General features: G+C 42.3%; 7 protein-coding genes across 7 annotated transcripts; 4 read left to right on the forward strand and 3 right to left on the reverse strand.

Annotated features, from left to right (window-relative positions):
* Positions 1-1207: 1207 nt before the first annotated feature.
* Positions 1208-2252, reverse strand: EAE98_003245 (uncharacterized protein). The gene is made up of 2 exons (XM_038950865.1): positions 1834-2252; positions 1208-1534 (listed from the first exon to the last, which is right to left on the reverse strand). Exons 1-2 carry the CDS (start codon positions 1987-1989, stop codon positions 1343-1345), a joined length of 348 nt encoding a protein of 115 aa, XP_038812329.1. The 5' UTR covers positions 1990-2252; the 3' UTR covers positions 1208-1342.
* Positions 2253-3234: 982 nt separating this feature from the next.
* Positions 3235-6264, reverse strand: EAE98_003246 (uncharacterized protein; the record flags this gene model as incomplete). The annotated part of the gene is made up of 1 exon (XM_038950866.1): positions 3235-6264. One exon carries the CDS (start codon positions 6262-6264, stop codon positions 3235-3237), a length of 3030 nt encoding a protein of 1009 aa, XP_038812330.1.
* A 3458-nt stretch (positions 6265-9722) lies between these two features.
* On the forward strand, positions 9723-11230 carry EAE98_003247 (uncharacterized protein; the record flags this gene model as incomplete). The annotated part of the gene is made up of 6 exons (XM_038950867.1): positions 9723-9860; positions 9909-10005; positions 10073-10163; positions 10239-10322; positions 10382-10914; positions 10977-11230. 6 exons carry the CDS (start codon positions 9723-9725, stop codon positions 11228-11230), a joined length of 1197 nt encoding a protein of 398 aa, XP_038812331.1.
* A 481-nt stretch (positions 11231-11711) lies between these two features.
* On the forward strand, positions 11712-13903 carry EAE98_003248 (uncharacterized protein; the record flags this gene model as incomplete). The annotated part of the gene is made up of 3 exons (XM_038950868.1): positions 11712-12186; positions 12257-13340; positions 13414-13903. 3 exons carry the CDS (start codon positions 11712-11714, stop codon positions 13901-13903), a joined length of 2049 nt encoding a protein of 682 aa, XP_038812332.1.
* Positions 13904-14152: 249 nt separating this feature from the next.
* Positions 14153-15610, reverse strand: EAE98_003249 (uncharacterized protein). The gene is made up of 4 exons (XM_038950869.1): positions 15450-15610; positions 15272-15395; positions 14909-15215; positions 14153-14835 (listed from the first exon to the last, which is right to left on the reverse strand). The coding sequence occupies exons 1-4, from the start codon at positions 15480-15482 to the stop codon at positions 14421-14423; spliced, it is 879 nt and encodes a 292-aa protein (XP_038812333.1). The 5' UTR covers positions 15483-15610; the 3' UTR covers positions 14153-14420.
* Positions 15611-15789: 179 nt separating this feature from the next.
* On the forward strand, positions 15790-16677 carry EAE98_003250 (uncharacterized protein; the record flags this gene model as incomplete). The annotated part of the gene is made up of 1 exon (XM_038950870.1): positions 15790-16677. One exon carries the CDS (start codon positions 15790-15792, stop codon positions 16675-16677), a length of 888 nt encoding a protein of 295 aa, XP_038812334.1.
* Positions 16678-17651: 974 nt separating this feature from the next.
* EAE98_003251 (uncharacterized protein) lies at positions 17652-18981 on the forward strand (the record flags this gene model as incomplete). Its single annotated transcript, XM_038950871.1, has 6 exons — positions 17652-17822; positions 17869-17905; positions 17961-18184; positions 18244-18473; positions 18526-18859; positions 18907-18981. The coding sequence occupies 6 exons, from the start codon at positions 17652-17654 to the stop codon at positions 18979-18981; spliced, it is 1071 nt and encodes a 356-aa protein (XP_038812335.1).
* Positions 18982-23823: the final 4842 nt, after the last annotated feature.

Here is a 23823-nt window from a genome sequence, read left to right on the forward strand (position 1 = left end):
AATTACATGTAATACCGTGATGTGGTGAATACAGCCCCGTACTAAGCTTGGAATACATCGATTCATGTTCTTGATATTGTGGTTCTTATTCATATGCAGGGTGCTGTGTATATAATACGGCTATACATAGCATCTACACTTCGTCATAACCTAGGGCTAGCACTCCAACCTCTCTGGACAAGTGATTGTAATATCAAATCCTTATCGAGCTGCTGTAACTTCACTTGAATCCTCGTGAATGTTCTAATCCAAATAATTTAGTACCAGAACCAACTAGATTTACATACCCATTCATGCCGCCCTCCCTTTCTCCAATGCATACCCCAAGCGAATTTCACCTGCTATAAATCCACATTCAACTCATCCATCTCCCATCATCCATCATCCATTACACCCTCACCCCTCTTTCCACACCACCAAAAACAACAAACACAAAAACACAACCCCAAATAAAAAGCTCAGATACTCCCATCATCTCAATAACCAACAAAGAAACAAAAAAGAGCTACCCAATAACACTCCACCCCCTGATTAAACGAGATCCGCCCCTTCACCTCCCATTCAACTCCAAGTAATTCATCCTCTTCTTCCTCTCCTGAAAAAGAACATTCAGCCCATATACCTCTCTCCTCCAATCAAGAGATAATCATAAAATAAACATGAACATTGGCTATTACTATCCCACCCATCACAACACCTCTCCCAGCAAATCACCCTCACCATCACATCCCTCCCCCTCCCCCCATCCAAATTCTCAAATATTCAATCCACTCCACATCACAATCTCATTCTCTAACAAGCTAAATAGCGAGTCACACGAACTGTAGATTATCTACCATGGATTCACAGTACGCCATTCTATTCGATTTCACCCCCCCTCTATTCATGTCCATCTAGTAGTAATCAGCTTGATCATTTCCCCTCTCCCGAACATTCTCATGCACCGGCTATTGTATTGTGTGTTGGTATAATGCAGCACAAAAGAGCGGATCTACTTGTTCGAAGGAAGGGGGCTTTGAGTGATATTTATTACACATATTCTTGGCAAAGAAGTGAAGTTTGCTTTTCATTCTGATGTGTATGTGTATGTGTATTCATGAGAAATATCGAATCTCGCTTTCAATCCGTGCATAAGTATGTATGTATAAACCTTCAAGATTTTAATACATCTCCAATCCCACCTCTCATATCCCTATCCCTAGCCCTGACCCTATCCCTCATACGCCAATCCTTCCAAAAGCGCCAACCAAACTCCAGACCAATACCAATTAAATAAGTTCCTCATCCGTTCTCATTCTCATCATCATCACCTGTCCTTCCCTCAACACAGTACCACAGCCCTCTAACCAAATTTCCTCGTTCCTCCCTTCTCGCCTCCATGGATTGTAGTCCCCGCATTTCCCTTCCCTTTGGTCTCTCCAGCATTCTTCCCATCCTTTCCCTTACTCTTCTTTCCTACTCCCAACAATTCCAGATGACCTGCTTTCGCACCGAGTGTCTTTTCCGTCATGGCTGTAAGACCTGCTGAATGTTTCTATGTATGGAAATTCAATTAGCTGAGATTCTTTTGACACATCTTATAAGATATGTTTCTCTCTTTTTCCCAATCTTTGTTGCATCTTTGAAGCAACAATCATTAGTGTAGAAATCAGACAGGTACTTAAACTCGTCAAAGAAGTCTCAACTCTTTCGAGGAGACCACTAGGAAAGCCATGCATATGTAAGTGAGTCATCATATTTCTCCTCTTCCCCCCTCTGTCTTCTCTTCCCTTCTCCCCTCCTTTTCCCAACACAACCAAAGAACAATAAATACCAACAAAGAAGACAACTAACCTTTCTCAAAACTTCACTCCTCCTTAATCCATCCTTCTTCGCCTTAATAACCCTCTGTCCCTTCTTCGGTCCCAACGCCGCCTTTTTCCCCGCCCCATTCGCTCGGTTCCCGCCCGCCAATGCGCTTTTCGTCGATTTAAGTGCGCCTTGAACCATTTTGACTCTATTTCTTCCTCTCTGGTATATTCAACTCTTCGAGAGATCAGCCGGTGTGACGGACTGGGTGCGCCTCGATGTAGTATCAATGATGCTCTATTTCGATGAATTCGTTGATTCTGACCCGAGGAATTGATTTCGTTTCTCAGAATATAAGTATACTATCAATTGACTATCAATGCTTCATCCAATAAAATGAGCACAGTAATATGTAAGATTGTGTATGTGCAGTCAAGCTTCTTTGAATGTGAGGTTCAAAGTTTTATGTTGTTCATTTTCTCGAGCTCAGCTTTTCCGAAATAAATTTTAAAGAGGTGGAGAAACTATTTCGCGGAATGCGGCCGCTAGCTCTCATGGGCATGAGTGTTGTTAATTTTTCGCTTCAGATCTCATGACATTCACATTTCAAGCCTCAGTTTGATCAATAATTTTTGTATATTATATATATTCATTCCATTTCATAATCTAAGAGTTTTGATTTTGAGTCATACCATTTGCACATGCATCTCTTATCACGTAGCTCATTCAAACCTCTTCCAACCACAACTCGTTCGCTTTACCCCTCCATAGATTTTGATACCACGCCTGACTAATATCACCTAGCTCCAGCCAACATGTAAAGACACCACCTCCATTTTTTATTCATAGCTGAACCTACCATAAAAGCTAACAGATTCCTGAGTTCAAGAGATGCTTTCATCGTTAAAGTAGAAGTAAAACAAAAGCAGACTATGAGCTTGAGCATAGATAGAAGAACTTGACTCAGGAGGTATCAAGTTGTAAAACAATGGAGTAAATCTTTTTCATCAGCCATCCAATCAAGGAAATTCGTCCTAAAGTATCCATAATCCATAACTTTATCCATTCAATTGCCAATCAACTCATGAGAAAGAGATAATAGACGAAACATCCAAGCCTGCTTGATGCGACATCATTAAAAAAGAAGATGGAAAGGAAACACATTGCAAAGAAGACAAAAACGCAGCAGATACAGAATAGTACATGTAGAAAAGCAAAAGCAAAAGTAAAAGCTGGCAAAAAAAAAACGTCAAATCTTTCCTTCATAATACATGTGTTGGTCGTAGCTTTGTTGCTCTCATCCATATGTGGTGATAATCCCATATTGTCCAAGAAATCGTCCAGATGCGCCGGTATTTTCTTTCACCCAATTCTATCAAGTCATTCATTCGTTAATTCCACCGGGTATATCCATCCTCATACTGCATCGACCACTTCTCTGCCTTTTCAAATCACATTTCGCGACTCTGTGCTTCGTGATTCCAAGACTTCATCAACCCCGTTTCTCAATCCCCGGGGTCCACTGATAGTGGCTCGCAACTTTGCATTTCTCTGCTCTCTTCTTCTTTCACTGAGTTTTTTCCCGAGTCCTTTTAAACCCACATATTCAATCCTTAAACCTAATCCAGGAATTGTGTGAATACGACCACCATTTCCCTCTTTGAAGCCATGACCGAACTCTCCAGGCTTTGCTTCTCGAAGAACTCTTTGGTCTGCCTCTCGTCTTAATGTGTTATTACTTCTTTGCTTTACAACTCTTAAAGCATTGCCACTAGGAGACCTTCGCATTGTTTTTCGATCCAACGGGGCTTGATTGTAATCCTCATTACCATAAGATAACGGAAGAATCGCAAATGTACGTTTTAATTTCCCACTAAGGCCACGTTTTGGTATCACACGTCTATTTCCCGGGCTGTGATACTCAGGAAAATAATCTTCCTCGTCACCTGAATCGTTCTCATTGTCTTCTAGATCGTCCCAGAAATTGGCTGGTCTCCAAAATGGGTGTAACTTGCTATCATCAGCGGGCTGATCGAGAACTGATGGATAATGTGTGGAAGGATTTGCCTCTGGTTTCGAGGTTTGAGTTGAAATGTCCTTGCGACGACCACTCAGTGAGAAAGTGCGTTTTATCAAACCAGTTTCTGGTATTACAACATCTGAATAACGTCGATTGGTAAAAGCACGACGAAGAGAGAAGTTACGTTTGAATTTGTCTGACGATGATGGTCGATCGTCGTCATCTTCGTCCATTCGAGTATCGAAGTCAAACCCTAATTGTCGTTCTTCTGCTGCTCCAGGCGACATATCAGATGGAGTTGGAGGAATGAATTTGATCGCCGGTGGTTCAGGCGGGGCACGAGGATTTCGCAATGGTGAGACAACTCCATCCATTGTATGTAGATTTTGCGGGGGAGTTGTAGGACCGTTATTAGCTTCACCATTCACCTCAACAGTTGGCTGTGTGATCAATCGTCTCAAAGTGGGAGGTGATGGCTCGGATTCCCTGTGAATCATTGTCCATGACTTGTTTTGATGTGGAACCATCGACACTGCCATAGCCTGCGAGATTTCAGCGGTTGTTGCTGCAGTACCTGCTGTTTCGTATGACGCTTGTGAAAATGGTGTAGCTTGTGTGGATCGCCGTGCATGAAATTGTCGTTCGTCAGGATGATCAATACTAAGTCGATTATGATCTATGCTTGAACGAGCATGCTGTGGCTCAATCTCTTTCTCCGAGACAATATTTTTTGATGCTTCCGCTAGATCTATCTTTAAGGAATGCTTCTCTTGAATCATATTGTGAGCTTTGAGGCTCTCTGCAGTTAGTGAACCAGCCCTCGAAGTGTTTCGGCTGGTTGGAGCGGAAAGTGAAGACCTTCGAGTTGGGATACTTGGAGGATAGTCGATAGTATGTACAGAATTGCTCGATCCTGCAGATTCTGACATGGTACGTTTATTGGTAGGTCGCATGATATCAAAATATCCGGGCTCATTTGTTCTCGAGGATTGTGACAAGGGAGCCGACTGTAGGGAATTACTCCTTTTAGTTTGTCGACTACTTGTTGAACGTAGAGATGGAGGTTTAGAGGACTTTGCCGAAGACATGCGATCTGGAATGACCACAACGGGTACTCCACCCTCGCGTATGATCTTTCTGCGCGATTTGTGACTCGAAGCGATGCTTGGGGTAGTATTTGATGCCAAACTCCCATTGTGTCTTTCAGGTATTCGTTCGGCTTTGTGCAATAATCGATGATGTTGTTCACTCGATTTCTCAGATGGTGTTGTGGAGCTTATGGTCGATTCGGTTGAACTGAAATCCCTCAATCCAATCTGCTTTTTGGTATGGCGGAGGGTTCTCATACGCGAGGGAGGTACATCAACGACAAACGCTTCAACGACTGTAGATGTGGTTGAGTGACCAGACATGGTAGAAAATCGTCTTGTATCTGATAATGCTGGAGAATCTGTAGTTTCTTTTCGTACTCTAGGCCATGTGCCACCTTTTGACGTGGGTTCCACCCTATCTTTCTCCAGCCGGTGGCTTTCGAAATCCTCCTGTGAAGGTAATCTTCGAACAATTTTCGTGGCTTCTATCGGTGAAATCAAATTATCTTCCCCTACTTCGCCGTTTGCACCTTCTTCGTCAAAGCTCGTATTCCTATCTTTGCGCTTCCTGACTACTACATTCCTCATGAGATTATCATCCCATTCCCGTTCCACCTCGCTTATTTCTCCTTGAGAGGTACCCCATTCTCCATCAAAACCGCTAAATTCCTGCTGTGATAGTGATATTTCCTTAGCCTTTGGTGTTGCAGAACCCTCGTTATCGGATTCTAGACCCAAGCCCAGCCCGATTTCTTTACGAGGAATTTGTAATACTTCTGCCTCGGATGGGTTTGCAGAGGGAATTCGTGGTCGAACTGTGGATGTTTCATCCTCGTCTGACGAATATAAAATTTCCCGCGCTGTTCGGAAGGAATCTGTTCGCGAAGAGGGATAACGCGAGCTTGCTAATGCTGGGCGGAATGCCAATGGTGGCATTGCGCGTGGAGGTGTGACATCGGGAGTGGGTGGACTTTTTTGAATGGTTGGCGTGGTCGGTTTGGATTCTACACTGGAATCTTTCACAGACTGGACCTCGGAACTCGGCGCGGGTATAACAAGAATACTGCTGGTGCCAGATGATTGTCGCGAATGCGCTGGTGGAGTTGGCGGAAGTAGGGGAGCGCCAATCCTTTTCGAAGTGTGCTTCAACATACGCGGATTTGGATTTTCGGAATTTTGTGACGGCGTTGATTCTGCTTCTGCACTTCTATCGCGAGATTTGAATGTTTGTGATTGAGACGACAAATCGGAAGGACGGACTTCTCTTGGATGAGGTAAGATTTTATGCCTTTTTAATAAAGTTGTTCCAACACTTTGAGCGCTATTTGAAGCTTCAGAAGAGCTTCCCAGCTCCCGGGACGGCATCCTGAGCCAGTTCGTCGTCTGTGTGATGAGCATAAAGTTGAATAAAAATGGGGCCTCTTAAAAAAGAAAATACTTTTGGGAAAACCCCGTGTTAATTTTCGAGTTTGTTCTTATTTCAGTAGATTATTGTTCTCAAAACGAGAAGTGCGGTAAGTTGCATAAAGATAGTCCTCGTGGTATCGGCTTCGTGCAGAATCGCAAGTTGGCAGAAGGCATAAATTATTAGGCTGGGTGGTGAGGGATGGGAATGGTGGTAGTGGTTGTTGTGGTTGCTGTAGTGGTGGGTGGTGGGTGGTGGTGGTGAATTATTGTGGTACACTTGGTCAAAAATGCGAAAAATGGCTGATTGAATGGAGAAAAAAAGGAAATTCGTAAAATCGTGTCGATCCAGTCTCGACTGAAGAGGATCAAAAGATGTGTAGCTTTTTATTGGATATTGGTGATACACTTTGGGAGGAAGATTCGAATCAGCATAGATTGCAGGTTGCAAGTTGCGATTATGGGTTGCAGATGGTGCCCCACGAAGCCCTCTCTGATGGGAACAGCAAGCTCTCAATTCTCGAATCCAATGAAAACATTCAAACCCTCTGAGATGCTGAGGGCATTTGGGACTGATGGAAGTGAATATGTAATGGATTCGAGGGTAACAGTGTAATGTCGAAAAAGAAAAAGGAATGGAGTGGAGCGGAGTGGATAGCTGCGTGTGTGTTTAGGTACAGAAAAGTAAACGTTCGAATTGAATCAATGACAGATGGCAATGCGAGGAGCCTAACAAGAAGAGGAAAAGAAGCAGTAATCGAAACAGTCAACGTTGTCCAGTTCTAGATGGATGAATGGAGAAGTGGAGACGCGAAGTTGTGAGATATCATTCGTCAACTTTCTCCTGTTCCCAAGTTTTCTTATGTCGCCGTGTTATTGATTACTCCGTAGAAGTGTGAGTACTAGGTAGGTATCTAGATTCTAGAGTACGACTACCCAACACCCAGCATGTATGCGTACCCGGGATGTAAGAGACCCAGGATGTAAGAGACCCAGGATGTCGCGAATCCTCGTGAATTGCTGAATCGTGATACAGTTTTGGGGAGCTGGTGAGCTGTTGAAGCTCCTTCAGCGCGTTAATTGGTTGGAAGGGTGGGGGATTCTAGTGCGTGCGTGCTGCACTGAGTGAGAGTGAGGTCTGAACGGTGGAATCCTGCCTGCCTGCCTGTCTGTCTGCCCAGGTGTACGAAGCAATGGTATTTCTATTTTCCAAGTGTCAGAGCCAACGGCAGAAGTGATTCACTTCACTACATACTGGCGACAGCTAACAAGTACAGAGTACAGGTGTACATCAAGTGTTGGGTATAAGTAGGTCTGTACGACAACTTGGCCCTTTTCTTTTCTTCTCTTCCAGGTTCTTGCCATACAATCTAATATGGTGATACTTCCTTTTTGAATCATTACAAGCCGTCATTCTTTAATTCAACGAATCAAATTATCAAAATGCCATACGGAAACCCTCATTATTTATTATTTCCAAAGGAAGAACAAGGACGATATCCCCTCGTGCATTCATCTGCAACCGACCACCAATTCTAGATTGACGAATAGGATCTTGAAAGATCCATCATGCATATTGATGCAAAGGATTCGATTTATGTGATAGGAAGGAATTTGACGGCTGAACAAGATTTTTTTTACGAAGCTCTTTTTCTGACTTCCCTACGCATTGCATCATGTCTCCCGACGGAAGCGTCACGCTCAAACCTACGAATTCGGGAGAAGGAGAAGGAACCAAAGGAAAAGGAAATTAAGATGGCTGGTATCAAAGTTTTCCGATTCACTAATGTTGAACCTTCTTTGCCTGGGCTATATATACTTGGGAGTATACACAGGCTCGACAGGGTAGAATTAACATACCTTTACCCCTCGCTTGTAATTGATTCGTTGGCCTTCTAGCCCGCTTCCAAGGAAGTATAAAAATCCCCTTCAGATGAACGAATGATCGATCTGTTTACTACCTGGGCTGATAAGCTCACCAAGATTTTAACCAAACTGGTCGATTATATCTTCATCTCTACGAATTCACAAAAACATTTCATTAAATTGCTTTACACAATTCCATCCATGAAAAAGAGAAGGGGGGGGAAGGAATGGATGCCTCCATATCTATTTGGGTCAGAGGGTTCCATTGTCCAGCTGGACAGACAGACAAACAATCGGACAGCCAGACAGACAGCGCCGTTGAGGTGCAGAAAAGTTCAAACATGGTTCCCTTTGACTTGAGCCCAAAAGGACCGGCCCAGAAACGGAGTCAGCCGCAGAAACTCGCGTACCGAGTGCACCACGTGTATTATTAGCCTAGGAGTCAACGTCCACGGAGGAGTACGATGTACGTCGTACGTCACTTGGATTACTTGATAACTTGATGCTGCTTTTAATAACTTCATGATCTTGCATTCCCTCATTTGCCAGTCCAATTGTCATAATTTGAACGCTTCTACGATACTTGTGTTATTAATCGTCCACCTAGTGGTTGACGACTGCTCGTCTTGTTTCGCACTCCGGTTCTCCTTTCAGAATTCCTCGCCATATGGATAACTACAGTATTCCGTTCTGTCAATTGTTTAAACGATTGATTAGGTAATGTAAGGTTATTCATCGATTTCGTTCCTCAATAGAACGTGAAAATATATCACGAGGCGCACATATGCAATTCCTGTCGATAGGTATTTCAAGGAAATGCAGGCGCATACCTCTGATACCTGGACCTATCATTTCACTTTGGTGCCTCAGGCCTTTTACCCCAACCCAAATGCCGCTTTCTGGGGATTTCTTACCTTACCCCTCCTCGTGATAAAGCTCCAACTTTCTTATCATCTCTATCTATTACCTCACTACAATAATCCGATAACACGGATTTATCTACCTAGGTACTTTGAAACTGAATGTTGTGATCTTCATGATCTATATACATTCTTTCCACATCGAATGAGCTTCATCCAATGAAACAAGACTTCATTCTGTTATTCACCGCATCATAATCTATGATGGACTTCCTATCACAGTTACACCAAAACCGTTTATCTTTGCATCATGCAGATTTCCACGGGAACCATCTTCTAGATTCTGCATACTCTTCATCCAACCATCATTTGCTCTGGCTGGCCGCTGGCGCCGGTTTACATAACGAGAATATCAAAGCATTATCCATCAGCTCTGATTTCATTATTCACGATTGCTATCATCTATGTTGCCGGCCAGATAACCATTATGCGATTTATCAGCATTTGTCTATCGACCCTTGACGGGATAAGGCCATACAGAGGCATCAGACCAATTGGTCTAAGATAATTGATGTGTTGATCTACAAGGCATTGGAGTTTTGCCAGCGCAGAACGTCTATAAAAACTCTCGAGAACCTCTGAATCTCCTATATTCATCTCATTCTTATCAATTGTGAAATTTTATCATTCATAATGTTGACCAACATCCTCACCGTTGCCGCATTATGTGCAAGTGCACTGGCGCACGGCGACCATGAAAACCAAGTTCCAATTGCTGGACCACACAAATCCCTTTGGTACAACACTTTACCGGGAGACGGAGGAACTCAAGTATGTTTAATGGGAGGCAATCTCTGAGAGTTAGCTAATAAAAATCAGGCCGATTCGGTGTTTTCGGGCATCTCAACATTTGGCAGATTGCCATATTCTCCATGCCTAGCAACAGATGATGTGAAATATGACATTGCGTTCATTGGTATGTCTTGAATCTTTGCAAGATTTCAATGCCTCGAGAAATCGTATGCATATTGATTTGCTTGCAGGAGCTCCATTTGACACCGGAACCTCGTATCGACCGGGAGCTCGATTCGGTCCATCAGGAATTAGGCAAGGCTCAAGACGTTTGAATCTATAGTACGTATACCTTTGAGATGGCTGCTAGTATAAATCTCTAGATGTGCGCACGCTTACATGTTTGCTTCTACCTAGTGGAGGATACAATGTTCCTCTAGCCACCAACCCTTTCGATAGTTGGGCAACAGTAATTGACTGTGGAGATATTCCTGTCACATCGTATGTCCATCTATTCACCAACTACTATAATCATGTCGTTAAAACAGATTTCATCTTAGCTACGATAATTCATGGGCCCTCCATCAAATCGAAGAAGGCCATAACTCCATTCTCTCGCGTGCCCCCGCAACCGATGCCAAGAAACTTGGACCTGCCAAAAATGGTAAAACTCTTCCAAGGGTTATTACCTTAGGAGGAGATCATACCATTACTCTCCCTCTTCTTCGCTCTATCAACCGTGCCTATGGTCCTGTTTCCGTCATTCACTTCGACTCCCATCTTGATACCTGGAAACCAAAAGTATTTGGTGGAAGTCCATCAAAAGTTGCTTCCATCAATCATGGTACTTACTTCTACCATGCTGCACAAGAGGGTTTGCTTGCAAATGATACAAACATCCATGCGGGTATCAGGACTACTCTGAGTGGTCCTAGCGACTATGAGAATGATGGGTATTGCGGTTTCGAAATTGTTGAAGCGAGAGAAATCGACACAATTGGCATGGATGGTATCATCAAGAAAATCCGAGAGCGTGTAGGACTCGATAGACCTGTTTACCTGTCTATTGATATCGATACTCTTGACCCTGCCTGTAAGTCTGCCTATCAGTCATTGGCTCTTGTCCTACAAAACATTATGCTAACCTCCCCGAAGTTGCTCCCGCAACAGGAACTCCAGAAACAGGAGGATGGTCTACTAGAGAACTCAGAACCATTTTAAGAGGATTGGAGGGTATCAACTTGATTGCTGCAGATATTGTCGAAGTAGCCCCAGCTTATGATACGAATGCGGAACATACTACCATGGCAGCGGCAGATGCACTCTATGAAGTACTTAGTTTAATGGTCAAGAAGGGGCCATTGAGTATGATGATGGATAAGGTTATAGAGGACAAGGTCGAGGTTTGAGGGATTAATTCATCAAAGTTCCAATGCTATATTAGCTAGTCTCTATGGTTAGGCCAAATTTTCTAGGAGGTTTCTGTAGAGAGGTTTCAGAATGGGCACTTTCATGTGGGCTTAAATCAAGCATCATCAATTGAAGAGAAGAGAAACAAATGAGAATTTTATCATATGATTACGATAAGAGCCGGGAGCTCTGCTGGTTCTAAAGCTAAAAATTTTGCGTAAATGAATGACTTCGTGACATTTTGGAACCTGAATTTATAATTATCTATTTTGAATTCTATTTTGAATTAGGTATATATATTTCTACCTACACAGTCGCGAGGATTACTACGTCATCGAGTAGTCGCGTTATGTAACGATAAGATAAGACATTATGTCATCGGCGTCAATCGATAACCCTAGATGCTCGACGACAGAAACATTCAAGTGGTAAACAAATGCGACAACACTTTCCCCTTTCTCGCACATCTAATCAATAATTATGGCTCCTTGGTCATCGAAATCAGAGTCGTCTCAAGACCATGAGCATGATCTTAGTACAATGTTGGAAATAGAGGAACGTGTTGATCTGACACTTCTCATCGCCAATATTACAGAGGTCATGCAAAAGCAAATCAGTGATACTTTTGATGCCTCGATTACCACAGGAGAAGCCCCAAGCAAAGCCTTGGAAGTTGGAGATAAGAATCCCAATACTGATGATAGCCAATCGAATGAAGAATCCGAAGAAGAGGAGAAAGCTCGGAATCTGAGAGAAAAGAGAGAAAAAGAATTATCGGCTCCTACAATGTTGGACCTGAAGCGTGATGCTCTGAAATTTTTCCAGGAATGGCAAGAAAGTGTGATATCGAGGATTGGATCGGTTGTCAATAACCCCAAAGAAGTCACGGAAGATCAGAAGAAGAAGGCCAGCGCAAATGCTACCCCTGATGCATATTCAAAAACAAAGGTTGTTAGTATGTACCTTCTAATAATTGCTTGGAGCTTCTACCTACTTTGAGGGAAATTAGTCATTAACTTTTATAGAACAAACTACCAATGTTGTGGAGGCAGATGCGGCTTTAGTAGAGCTTTACCCACCGACGTCTACTGCTCTTTATTCGTTACAGGAAGAGAAAAGAGTAATGCTCCTACACGCTATGCTATTACTGCTTCTCTCATTGGAGCACTACACAGCGCATTCTCGTATTCTCTTACTCCATATAGCCTCATCTCTTCATCTTCCCCTTCACACCCTCGCCGAAACAGAAGTGAAAGTTGCACAGGGACTTCTAGAAGCCGCCAAGAAAATGTCCGGCAATGAAGAAACCCAAAAGAGAAGCGAAGAGAACAAGGTAGCTCGAAGATGGAAAGTCGGTCTCGCCGGTGTTGCAGGCGCCGCCATAGTCGGAGTCACAGGTGGTCTTGCAGCTCCACTCGTCGCAGGCGCTCTAGGCACTGTAATGGGAGGACTAGGTCTTGGTGCAACGACAGCTGCAGGCTTGCTGGGAGCTCTGGCGGAAAGCGGAGTCATTGTTGGAAGTCTTTTTGGTGCTTATGGTGCTAGTATGACGGGAAAGATGATGGATTCGTACGCGAAAGAGGTTTCGGATTTTGCGTTTCTGCCGCTTAGGGGATCACTACATCAAAAATCTGTCAAGGAATTGGCGGCAAAGGATCGAAGATTAAGGGTTACAATAGGTGTGAGTGGATGGCTGACCCAGAAAGAAGATGTTATCACACCATGGCGGGTACTCGGACACCAAAGCGAGGTATTCGCACTGCGATACGAACTCGAAGCCCTATCCAAGCTCGGGACATCATTAGAATCGGTGGTCAAAAGCGCAGCTTGGTCTCTGGCCAAGAAAGAAATCATCGCTCGCACCATCTTCGCCAGTTTGATGACCGCTCTATGGCCCCTCGGTCTATTAAAAATCTCCAAAGTCGTCGATAATCCATTCTCCGTTGCAAAAAATCGCGCTGATAAGGCAGGCTTAGTCCTTGCAGATGCACTTATCAATAAAGCGCAGGGAGAGAGACCCGTTACTCTCATTGGATATAGTTTGGGAGCTAGACTAATCTATTCATGTTTGATGAGTCTAGCTGAACGTCGAGCATTTGGTTTGGTCGAGTAAGTTATCCTCTCTCACCTTTTATCTCACACCCATCCTCTACAACAATATAGCTACTAACCCCCCCAAAAGATCCGCAGTCCTAATCGGCGCTCCCGCTCCCTCCGACGCAGCCGCATGGCGCGCCATGCGTAGCGTCGTCTCAGGACGTCTCGTAAACGTCTATTCCGAAAACGACTACATCCTCGCTTTCCTCTACCGCACCAGTAGCATCCAATTTGGGGTTGCGGGTCTGCAACCCGCGCAAGATGTTAGGGGGGTTGAGAACGTAAATGTGAGTGAAATGGTCAGTGGACACTTGAGGTATCAGTATCTCGTCGGCACGATTTTGGAAAAGATTGGGTGGGAGGATATCGATGTGGAGGAGGTGGCGAAGGAGGAGGAGACGTTGGAGTTGTTGGATGAGAGGGAGAAGAGGGAGGATGAGGAGATGGAGAGGAAGGGGAGGGGGGAGGGGGAAGCAGATTTAGAGGACGAGGCGAGAAAATTGGAGAGTAAGGTGAGTAGGAAGAATGAGGAGATGAAGATGCAGGAGGATGTGGAGAAGTTGCATGTTAATTGATGGGAGACAGATTCGAGAGGTTAGATCCATGATGGGTGAGATTTGGAACATCTCTTCATTTTCATCTTTATGATTAGCGTTATGAATTGTTCGTTTGATTACATTATTCATTTGCTTCTACTCGATATTTAGAAAGCACACATGTAGAATAATTTCATGATTAATTCCTTGATAACACTTCACTTCAGTTCACCCCATTAGATTTACAGTTTACACATCTTATTCCTCCTTCTATCCTTTACTCTTCAAAATTTATATCATATCTTAATTCATCTAGATATACCAGGGAAATGGTTCACCGGAAGACATGACATTAGTCAACTTTATTATGCCTCAAGCACTGACCTAAAAATTGGGTTCAAATAATTGTATACAGACTAATCACTTTCGTATGAATATTTGTTTAGCCAAAGCTTAAGACCATGACAACATATTTCTCCGCAGCTAACTCAAAAGATATCACCCAAAACCCAAACGCCAAACGACAAGAGCTAACTCTAATTGAACAAAGTTTTGATCATGAGAAATCATCACCCTTCTCCTCAATAGCACCCTTGATTTTCAACAGAATTGTCGTCTTCCACTTGTCCAACTTGCTCATTTGATCATACTGGAATAGTTTGTCGGCGAATTGTTCTTGATCGCCTGCATCAACAGCCTCGGCGAGGTCGATTAATAATTGATGTTCCCTTGTGCTTGGGAATGTTGGATCCATGTCTCTGTACTTTTCGAAAGCTCGCCCGGTGGCCACTGTATCGCCGACAGCGAGATGACACAGACCGGCCTTAAGGAAATAATCCTTCACCGACCATTTCATGAGATTGTTCGAGACGGAGGATGCTGCTACTTTCTCAAAATGCTCGATGGCTTTATAATAGTCGCCATCGAGAGCGGCAATATCGGCGACCTTGAGATAAAGTTTATTGGCCAATCTGTGGATATATCAGTACATCTTCATAACTAATACCAATAGCCTTGGTGTCAATAATGGAGGTCAAAACTCACGCCTCAGCATTGTCGGCCTCGAACCAACTGGCAGCTAATTCATAACTTTCAATTGCCTTCTTCATGTCTCCAATCTCCATCTCATATACTTCTGCCAAATTCTGCTTATGCGTGGCAGCTCTTCTGAAGTTTCCTTTCGATGTATAATGGTTGATCGCAACGTCTAAGCATCGAACCGCATCTAAGGGTTCCCCCTTTTTGTATACCTTGAAGGCTTCTGTGAGCGTGTTGGCAGCATCATCCGGTTCGTTCAATTTGTTGGTTTGAATATCGGCAGCGCGCTCGAAGGCTTGTCCGGCTTCCTTGTCTGTAAAACGGGTATCAGTATAAATGTAAAGGTTCAAAGACTTGAGAAAGTGTTACTTTGCTTTTGCATGCGGAACGCATTCGCAGCTTGGTTATATAATTCAGCAGCATTTTCCCATTTCTCCTGTCGTCCACCGAAAAGACTGAAGCCACCAGAAGCACCTGCAACTGCTTTATCTGCCTTGGGGAAATGTCAATATGAAGCTTATTGAGTAGCAAATGGTGGGGTTGGTACCTTTTGCATAAGAGTGCGAGGATCTTGTGCCATGATTGCGATTTTTTGTGTTGTAATCTTTTGTGCAATATATGTCTCAGGCAAAATATTATCAATTAATGAGTCTGATCAAGAGTTGTAAGTATTAATGAGTTGTTAGAGTTGACATGTGTTCGTGGTTTTGAAGACAACTCTTGCAAGGGTTGTTTGTTTCTAGTCCTTACGCTCTGACATAGCCTTGCCCCGCCTATGAATCACACTAGCGTACTTCTGGGGAACGCATGGGAACATTTTATTAAATTCACAATAAACAATCGATGATCTTCATCGAACACAACGTTGTCGCCTAATTGATCATAAAATGTCGAAATCCATTTGTTTACAATGTCGCGCATCGCTGCGGCACTCCTTTCCTACCACAAAACTCAGATACGCACAAATCTCCCTTCCTCGAACATACAGTACTTCAGAAGCCCCCCGGGAGACATCTGCAGCAGGTGGAAGCTCATTACCCAAATCAGGAAGCAGCTCAGGTCGTTTTGTGCCGCGGAGTGTAAAGCTTCACGGAAGTAAGATAACGACACCTCTGACTCCCAAGCCGGAAGATCAACAGGTCCCAGTCCGCCGAGTATATGCTCGAATAAATGTGGATCTTTCTCACCAACAGACAAACATCGATGAGCTCCTATCAAAACCAACTTGGTCCGTTCGGTCTCTTCTACCATCTCCAAATGAGAAGCCTGCCGAAGAAATTACAGTCAAACAACTTCATCATTTATGTCGACTCTCCGCACTTCCTCTTCCCAAAACACCTGAAGAAGAAAAGAAATTACTAGATACACTACATTTACAATTGCATTTCTTGAGGGATATTCAGAAGGTCAATACAGAGGGCATTGAGCCCCTAAGAAGTATTAGGGATGAGACGTTGGAGGCTGAAGCGCATGAGTCAATTGGATTGCAAACTAAGGAAATCCAAGAAGCGTTAAAGAAAGAGGAATATAAAGGAAGAAACAAAAGACCGCGAAGGCAGCAAGGGATTGCGATAGACACACAAGGTGTAGAAGAGTGGGATGTGACTGGAACTGCGACTGAAAAGGTCGAATTCGGAGGCGGGAAGTATTTCATTGTGAAAAGTGGAAAGGAAGTAACGGAAAAGAAAGTGGAGGGAGACAACCAATCGAGAACAGCAGCAGAAGTTCTTTCTGATATAGGAACAGAGAAGCTTGAAACACATGGTGGTAATTGATGGAAATATGTTGAAGATGATTTTAGAATTGATACCCCATTTTTGTAGCGCCACAGCATTCAGGAAAGTCACCCTGTAGACTATTGTCCTTTTGTTCCATGCAGATGTCTCCATGGCCGTTGCCATGAGTACTCCTGGAATATTGGAAGCATGGTCCGCAAACCTGCAATCTTGAGAACACTGCGAGTTGATATTTTCTCCTCAGTCAACCCGAATATTCAATTGATCAACAGCGAACAGGATGAAATAAAGCAATAACACAAATTTAGCAAATAAAAGGTCTCTCGCTTTCAGGGTAGTGATGGCTATGCCTGTCAGATGTAGATCATCACTACACCACAACTTATCCTTTGAGATAGGTCCGGGGTAAAAATTCCAACTCCAAGCGTCAGGAATCTTTGGGAATGGTATCAAGCAATTTTTTTGAACATATAAACTGGCTCAACATCTGATACTAGTGGAGATGTAGGTGCAAATCGGTTTCTGTTTCATTCTGAAGGCGTCAGCTGTGAGGAGCAGCACTATTTAAATGCTTTCATTTTATAATGGTCCACTATTCACAGAGCCGAGTACAACTTCTTCATATGAAGGGAAACCCTATCACATTCAGCCCAGCAGAAGAAATTCAATACACACAAATCATTTTGTCAAACTCGTGGACCGATAGTTCACTAGTAATCTTTTGCCTACCAAATAGTCGTAGTCGGTTATTCGTGGGGGCCAGTTTTGAATTCGGCTATGTAGAACTGCAGTACTACCCAACTCGCGTACTCAGCCTGTTATTTCATGGCAAGGCAAGATCAATCCAAAGAAGCAATACTTTATAAGAAGCATTTACTTTCCGAGTATGGCATACTCGTTGAGCTTCATATCCTTTATGGCCATTTGAATTATCTTTTCGCTTTTTAGTACTCTCATCTGCCCTCGACATCCTCCTAGATAGCACAAGCTTTGACTATACATTTATACCAGAAATGATGAATGCATCTATTGCACATCCATCACTGGACAATGCTCAAATTGCCAATATAGTAGCATGTAGTGTGGTATATGGACTGGCCATTATGTGTACCATAATATCGATATACAACAAGTCTCGCAAAAAGGTACTATATGTTATCGATGACGGGCTTATGATTCTTGCGGTAGTAATTCTACGTCAAGTCACTAAGGACGTTGCTAATATAGTAGATTTCGCTGACTGGTGAACTTGTGGGATATCTTTACAGTACTGTGGAAATCGCTTGAAGTGATAATTTGCATAAATGTTGACTAGTTCATAGGTATCAAGCTTGGGTTTGGAAAGCATATGGAAACTCTTAGTGTGACTTCCATCGCTACTATCTACAAAGTCTTCTATATCTTGGAGATTCTTTACATGTTCACCGTTGTTGCCGCGAAGATTTCCCTGTCGATGATGATCTACCGCATATTTCACGTGCACCGTTCGGTCAGGAAAATATCCATGATCTTGATTGTTTTGACAGTGTGCTATTTGGTAGTTGCTGTTAGTACCATTCACTCAACTGTTGACTATTAATCCAGAAGCTAATGAGGTAGTCATAGCTCGGGATTACCATCTTTCAATGCATTCCTGTTGAAAAAGCGTGGAGTTATCCGTCGTCTAACACACCAGGGTCCTGTTTGAATCTCAAAGCTATTTATCTTGGTATTGCTATACCGAATATCGGAACGGATTTCATTTTAACTCTCTTACCAATTTCCTGTGTCGTGGGACTTACCATAACGACTGGAGCGAAACTCAGAATATGCCTGATGTTTTCGGTGGGAAGCATGTAAGGTATCCCACATTTGAACTTGTGGTAGTTCGCTGACACCGTCTCAAAGTGCCACTATTAGTTCTATACTACGTCTCTGGGCACTGATAGACTTATACTATAACCCCCAAGATTTCACATACATTGGGCCTCGCCCACAACTGTGGAGTTTCATTGAGACAGGGATGGGTATTGCGATATCAACCGGATCCCCACTCTTAATGCAGCTTGGAGGTAGATTAAAAAAGTTCCAGAAATCATCACTGGGCCGGCGCATGAATTTTACTAGCAATAGAACAGCACGCGAGGATACAAAACTAGGCCGACCAGGATCAATGAGTTTACCAGTGATGGCAAAGTCTCGCATATTAGACCAATACAACATTGAAAACTCAGACCAACAAGTATGGCCGATAAAACTATATATCTCCGGAAGTTTAACATCTCGGAGTGCAATAGAAATATGGGTGTAGCAGGAAGTGCTGCAAGATACACTGGAACCATGACACTGGATTGGAAGACATGATAGGATGAATACCTGACAGGAACGAAGAATCGGAACGAGACGCAAGCTATGAGAGTGACAGGCAAACTAGTGAATCTTCCTTTACAAAAGAGATAAGACAGTGGGAAAATACTAATCAAGTAGTCACATGTACAAAGGCTACATGATGCATCTCTTTTTTTATGCCTAAAGTTACCTGCGGGTATTCATTTCCAATTGCTGTGTTTTTCATCTACTTTTCACTTCAAAGAAATCCTTCAATTTCCTTAATCATGAGTCTTTCCATATAGCTATTGACCGGGAACCGCCACTTCACACCTTCGACACGGCAACAGTAGCGATGCAGACTTTAACTCTGCATATTGACCATTCAATGGCTTACTGGAACCCGATATGCAATATGATTCACTGCAGCTGCAAGGTTGTTTGGTGGGGGGCTTTGCATTTTAACCCCTAGCTACTTTTTGCAATATCGGAAGCTAAAGAACGGCTTTAGCAATTTCGATCTTACATTCAAGCTGTAGAATAATGCAGTACTCAGTGCAAATGCAACTTGACCGAATCTGGCTGGTGCCTTCAACGAAATCTGGTCAAGTCACTGGGAGGATCTTTCCCAACTTGTAAAATTCCTTCGTATTGTAGGGTTTAAGTAGAATATTGATATTGCGGTAGTCTCTCATATTTTGTATTGAATCCAAGCTTTTTCTTTCTTACAGGAAGAATGCCATCCTCAGAGGCCTCGAATAATATCTTCGAAAAGATCCGGTATGACCACATCCGAGCAGTGTAGGCAATAGTATTTCCCGTAATCCGTATACGGGTTAGATAATGGTACATATCGATTTTTCTTCGAAATATGTATGTACGTGGTATAAAATTCGATATTACTAAAAATATTCAATATTAGGATAATATTGAATACTATTAATAAAATATAGAAATACGGATTTTTGATTGGTTACAGAACAAGCCGAAATATGCGAATAAGGCTATTCCTAGATTTTATTAATATTATTGAATATTTTAATATTATAGAACTATTGAATTACTAAAGAAAAGGGTTTATCGAATTAGTTAATTTATTAAAATAAAAAGGAAAGCTCTAATAAACTATTATATACTTAATTAGTTATTATACATACTAAATCTTCTAATTATCTAGACTTTATTAGGATTAGATTTGTATATTTCAGTTTTCCCATATATCTTCGTAGATATCTATCTTAAATAATATCTACAGCAATGAGTATTCAATTATCCAATACATACTATCTATCATATCAAAAGCTTTATATGCGCCATCGTTTTACTATAGTATACTATTGCCTACACTGCATCCGAGACCACTATCCGACGATCCAAACAATGATCCAAACATTGTTCAAGCTTCACACGATACTAACTTCTGACCAGTGTGGCAATTCCTCCACAATTTGGTTGTTTCTGTGCCTGCCCGCTATAACTATCTCATTTGTAATGCGTCTGAAGTCAACGAGCAGAACTTCGGATGGAAATGGATTGTCCCATACTATGGGCGCTATCAATGATTGAAATCTGCGCACCACTTTTCTCCTGCTTCAGGAACGCAACATATAATATTTATTAGTGCTTTGATATACGTCTAGCATTGGATGAGTAATTGGGTTATCTGAAGAGGGATGAAGAAGAAGTTGCTTCAATGGAACCGCAGCGGGAGAACCAAAAAAAAGAAACCGATGCAGATGAGATTGGGAGGTAAATCACTCATCAAGTAAGAGCCTTGTGAGGAAAGTATAGGCACGAGGATAGCACATAATCTATTTCTCAGAGTTCTGTGGGACGACAGTGCATAGGTGGTATCTAGACATGAAGCTGTGCAAAGAAGAGATAGAAACACAATAAGACGATAGCAATGCGTTGGAATTCTGTGAGGAATAAAGACGAAAAAACGGAAAGTTGATATACGGGATGACTATCACGGATTGTGAAGCTGTTTTTCGAGTCGGGAAATCAAACTAGCTTGAAATGAGTCCTGCATCCAAGATAATACTTAGAATTGTGAACTTTCATGTTTGAGCACAACGAGGTATAATTTCAAGCCAATTCTCGTTTATATAAGTATCATTAGCAAGAAATGATTCAAGTTTAAACGAAGATTTCGATTTATGGTATTTGCTGTGCTAATTCCCATTCTTCAGTCCAGATATCCCAACACCATCTCAACATCTGTGTCCAAGATAATAAATTGGTGTAATTTGGAGCACAAAGCATGTTTTCGGTAAGACCGACCTCTTTCACTGTGAGGTAGACAAACTCCCAGACACACATTTTTTGATGGTCTCTTACAAGCTGATATGAAGTGATTGTATGATCAGAGAAATTTTGTGGTTGTAAGTAAACTTGAAATTTCTCGTGGGATTGGCGACACGTCGGTCCAGTTGATTTAACAGTTGATTTAACTGGTTATTACTACGTTTGAGCAGAAGAGGAAGACAGGTAGAACTAGTTTTTCAGGAGCCAATCAAACTTAGATTTGCCAAGCGCTAACGTCTAGTTCTCAAGGAGCGCCTGGATCCATCCAATCAAATAAAGGAATTCATGCCTTGTAACAAGAGTAAACTTCTGACGGGACACCAGAATTCCAAGTTGGCCAGTTGAAGAAAGACACTTGACATGATCCGTTTTTCTCTCATTCATTCCACATGCTAATTCGACTCCGGTTTCCGTAAAATCGCGTCTGGACAGTTTACGGTGCTTTCCATTGCCATTAGATGAGATTGAACAGTGGGTAGAGTTCGCTTGACATTGGACATACCGACAAATGGTCTATCCATCAGACACAAACACGTGCGACTTGTGTTTTCTCTTCTCATTCTAACGTTGCGTCAGCAAAGCTATTCAAACCTAGATTATATTGCTAAGCCCGAGCCATAATATTTTTATCGTTGACTGCTACCTCTTCTTCTATTCTATCTCCTGTTAATTCAATACAATTCTCCATCAGCTAACCTAGAAGCTCCATGATCAACTCAATTCTCCCTGAAGCCTCCCAATTCGGAGCAAGATACTGTATATTGGTTGTGGAATTTCTTGGTATAACACTATTTCCATTTGACGAATTTTGCCTGAAGACCACTGAGGCTCAAGATTCAAGAACTGATTCTATTGCATTACTTCCGCGCAAGCAGGCTCATATTGCGCGTGGTTAATAACCATAGAGATAAAGAAAATGAGGGTATTGCCATCAGTAATTAGGGAAACTGCTTCATTCATACTTTTGTGACATATGACAATACTCATGATCCTCCTCTTATTCCCATAACATCAATCTCCTCAGGAATTGATTTTGAATCGACATTATCAAGAAATTCGAGCCTTAATGGGGTATTCTCCGATGTCTTCCTGTTTTCGGCAGTCGCGTTTGGGTGTTCAACGTCCCATCTCAAATTATCCAGCAGTCCCAACGAATTAGTATACCTTAAGTGATTCATCAAGCTTAGGTGATTTGACAACGATACAGATGATTCTAGACAGTGTACGTTCGGGGCTTTTGACACTTTGAATGTTTACAATGGCTTCTCCCGCTGCGCTACCAAGAATTACTATGATTCAGGAGCATTTGTAGCATACAATACATTGCCCATTCTGTAATGTCATCATGTGCGTATCTTACACGAGAGCCTTGAGGGACAGAGATCTCGATGAATCATGTGTAGAATCAAGAGGTAAATAAGAATTGGGTTAGCAGGTAGGTAGATGATAGTTTGGGGCCTTCATAATGGGGAACATTGATACGCGTTTGTGTTGCAATGAACAGCGTTTTATATAGGATTCTGAGTTGAGTGTACGTAGGTTTGTGAACTGCATATTTTGAGCGAGATTTTTTCGGTGTAATCATTGGAGATGATGGAGAATGAATTCCAATAATAGTACTTAATGGCCTGTTTTCATTATTTGGGTTGAGTGATAGAGAAATCTTGAACTGGAATGGCAATACAATGCCGAAGGACACGATTCGCGTTCACGTATTATGGACGCGAATAAATAAAATGAGGTAATATTGACGAGAGCCTTGACGCGAGCTGCGTGCTATATTTTTCAAATTGTTAGATGCAGCAATTGAGTGTCAGGTAAGAAGAAATTTTTGCTTCGAAAACGAAAGGCACGGGTGCTCTTGGGTGAACAACAAGCAATGACGTCTTTCGGATTTATAATAACAATAATGATAACTTTCTAAAGATTCACCATCCTTATTTTGATGTTACTTGGTTAAGGCTATGTCTCACAGGTTTGGTATTCCAAGGATATCGCATGCAAAAGTTGAGTGGTCATGACAATTTTGCACAATTTCATGACCAGTTAAATTCACATTTCGATGGCGTTGATAGAAGCAATCTTCAATTTGAGAATACGATTTTGCAATTATGGATAATGATTATCAATAGTCTGAATCTGCGTGTATCGGCTGAATGGAGGGTTATGAAGATGTGAAATGAGCTTCACTCTGAACCAACAAGTACTTGAAAGGTTAGACATATCCCCAAAAAAGTACTTGGATTAAGCTCGCAAACAGAATACATGATAAATTCATCTTTCAACCAATCACACTACAAGAGAATCGAATTTTGTTAATATTTGTCCCAAAAATACCCTATAATACAGGTTAAGCGAGAAAATGCCAAAAGTTACTACTGGCATTCATCCAGCGAAAAAATCGCTATCGGCAATAATGGACCTATTTACAATAACGCAGAATTATTACCGAGCCGGAGAGAGAAGAACATCTGGTTTGGGAGCAGGGCGGGGTGTTGCATTACGAAAAGCGTGAGAACTAGTATATCTGGAGGCCCGAACCAACTGAATCTTCACGGCCATTTCATCTGT

The sequence above is a fragment of the Botrytis deweyae genome, assembly GCF_014898535.1.
Source record: "Botrytis deweyae strain B1 chromosome Unknown BDEW_006, whole genome shotgun sequence".
Taxonomy (NCBI): Eukaryota; Fungi; Ascomycota; class Leotiomycetes; order Helotiales; family Sclerotiniaceae; genus Botrytis; species Botrytis deweyae.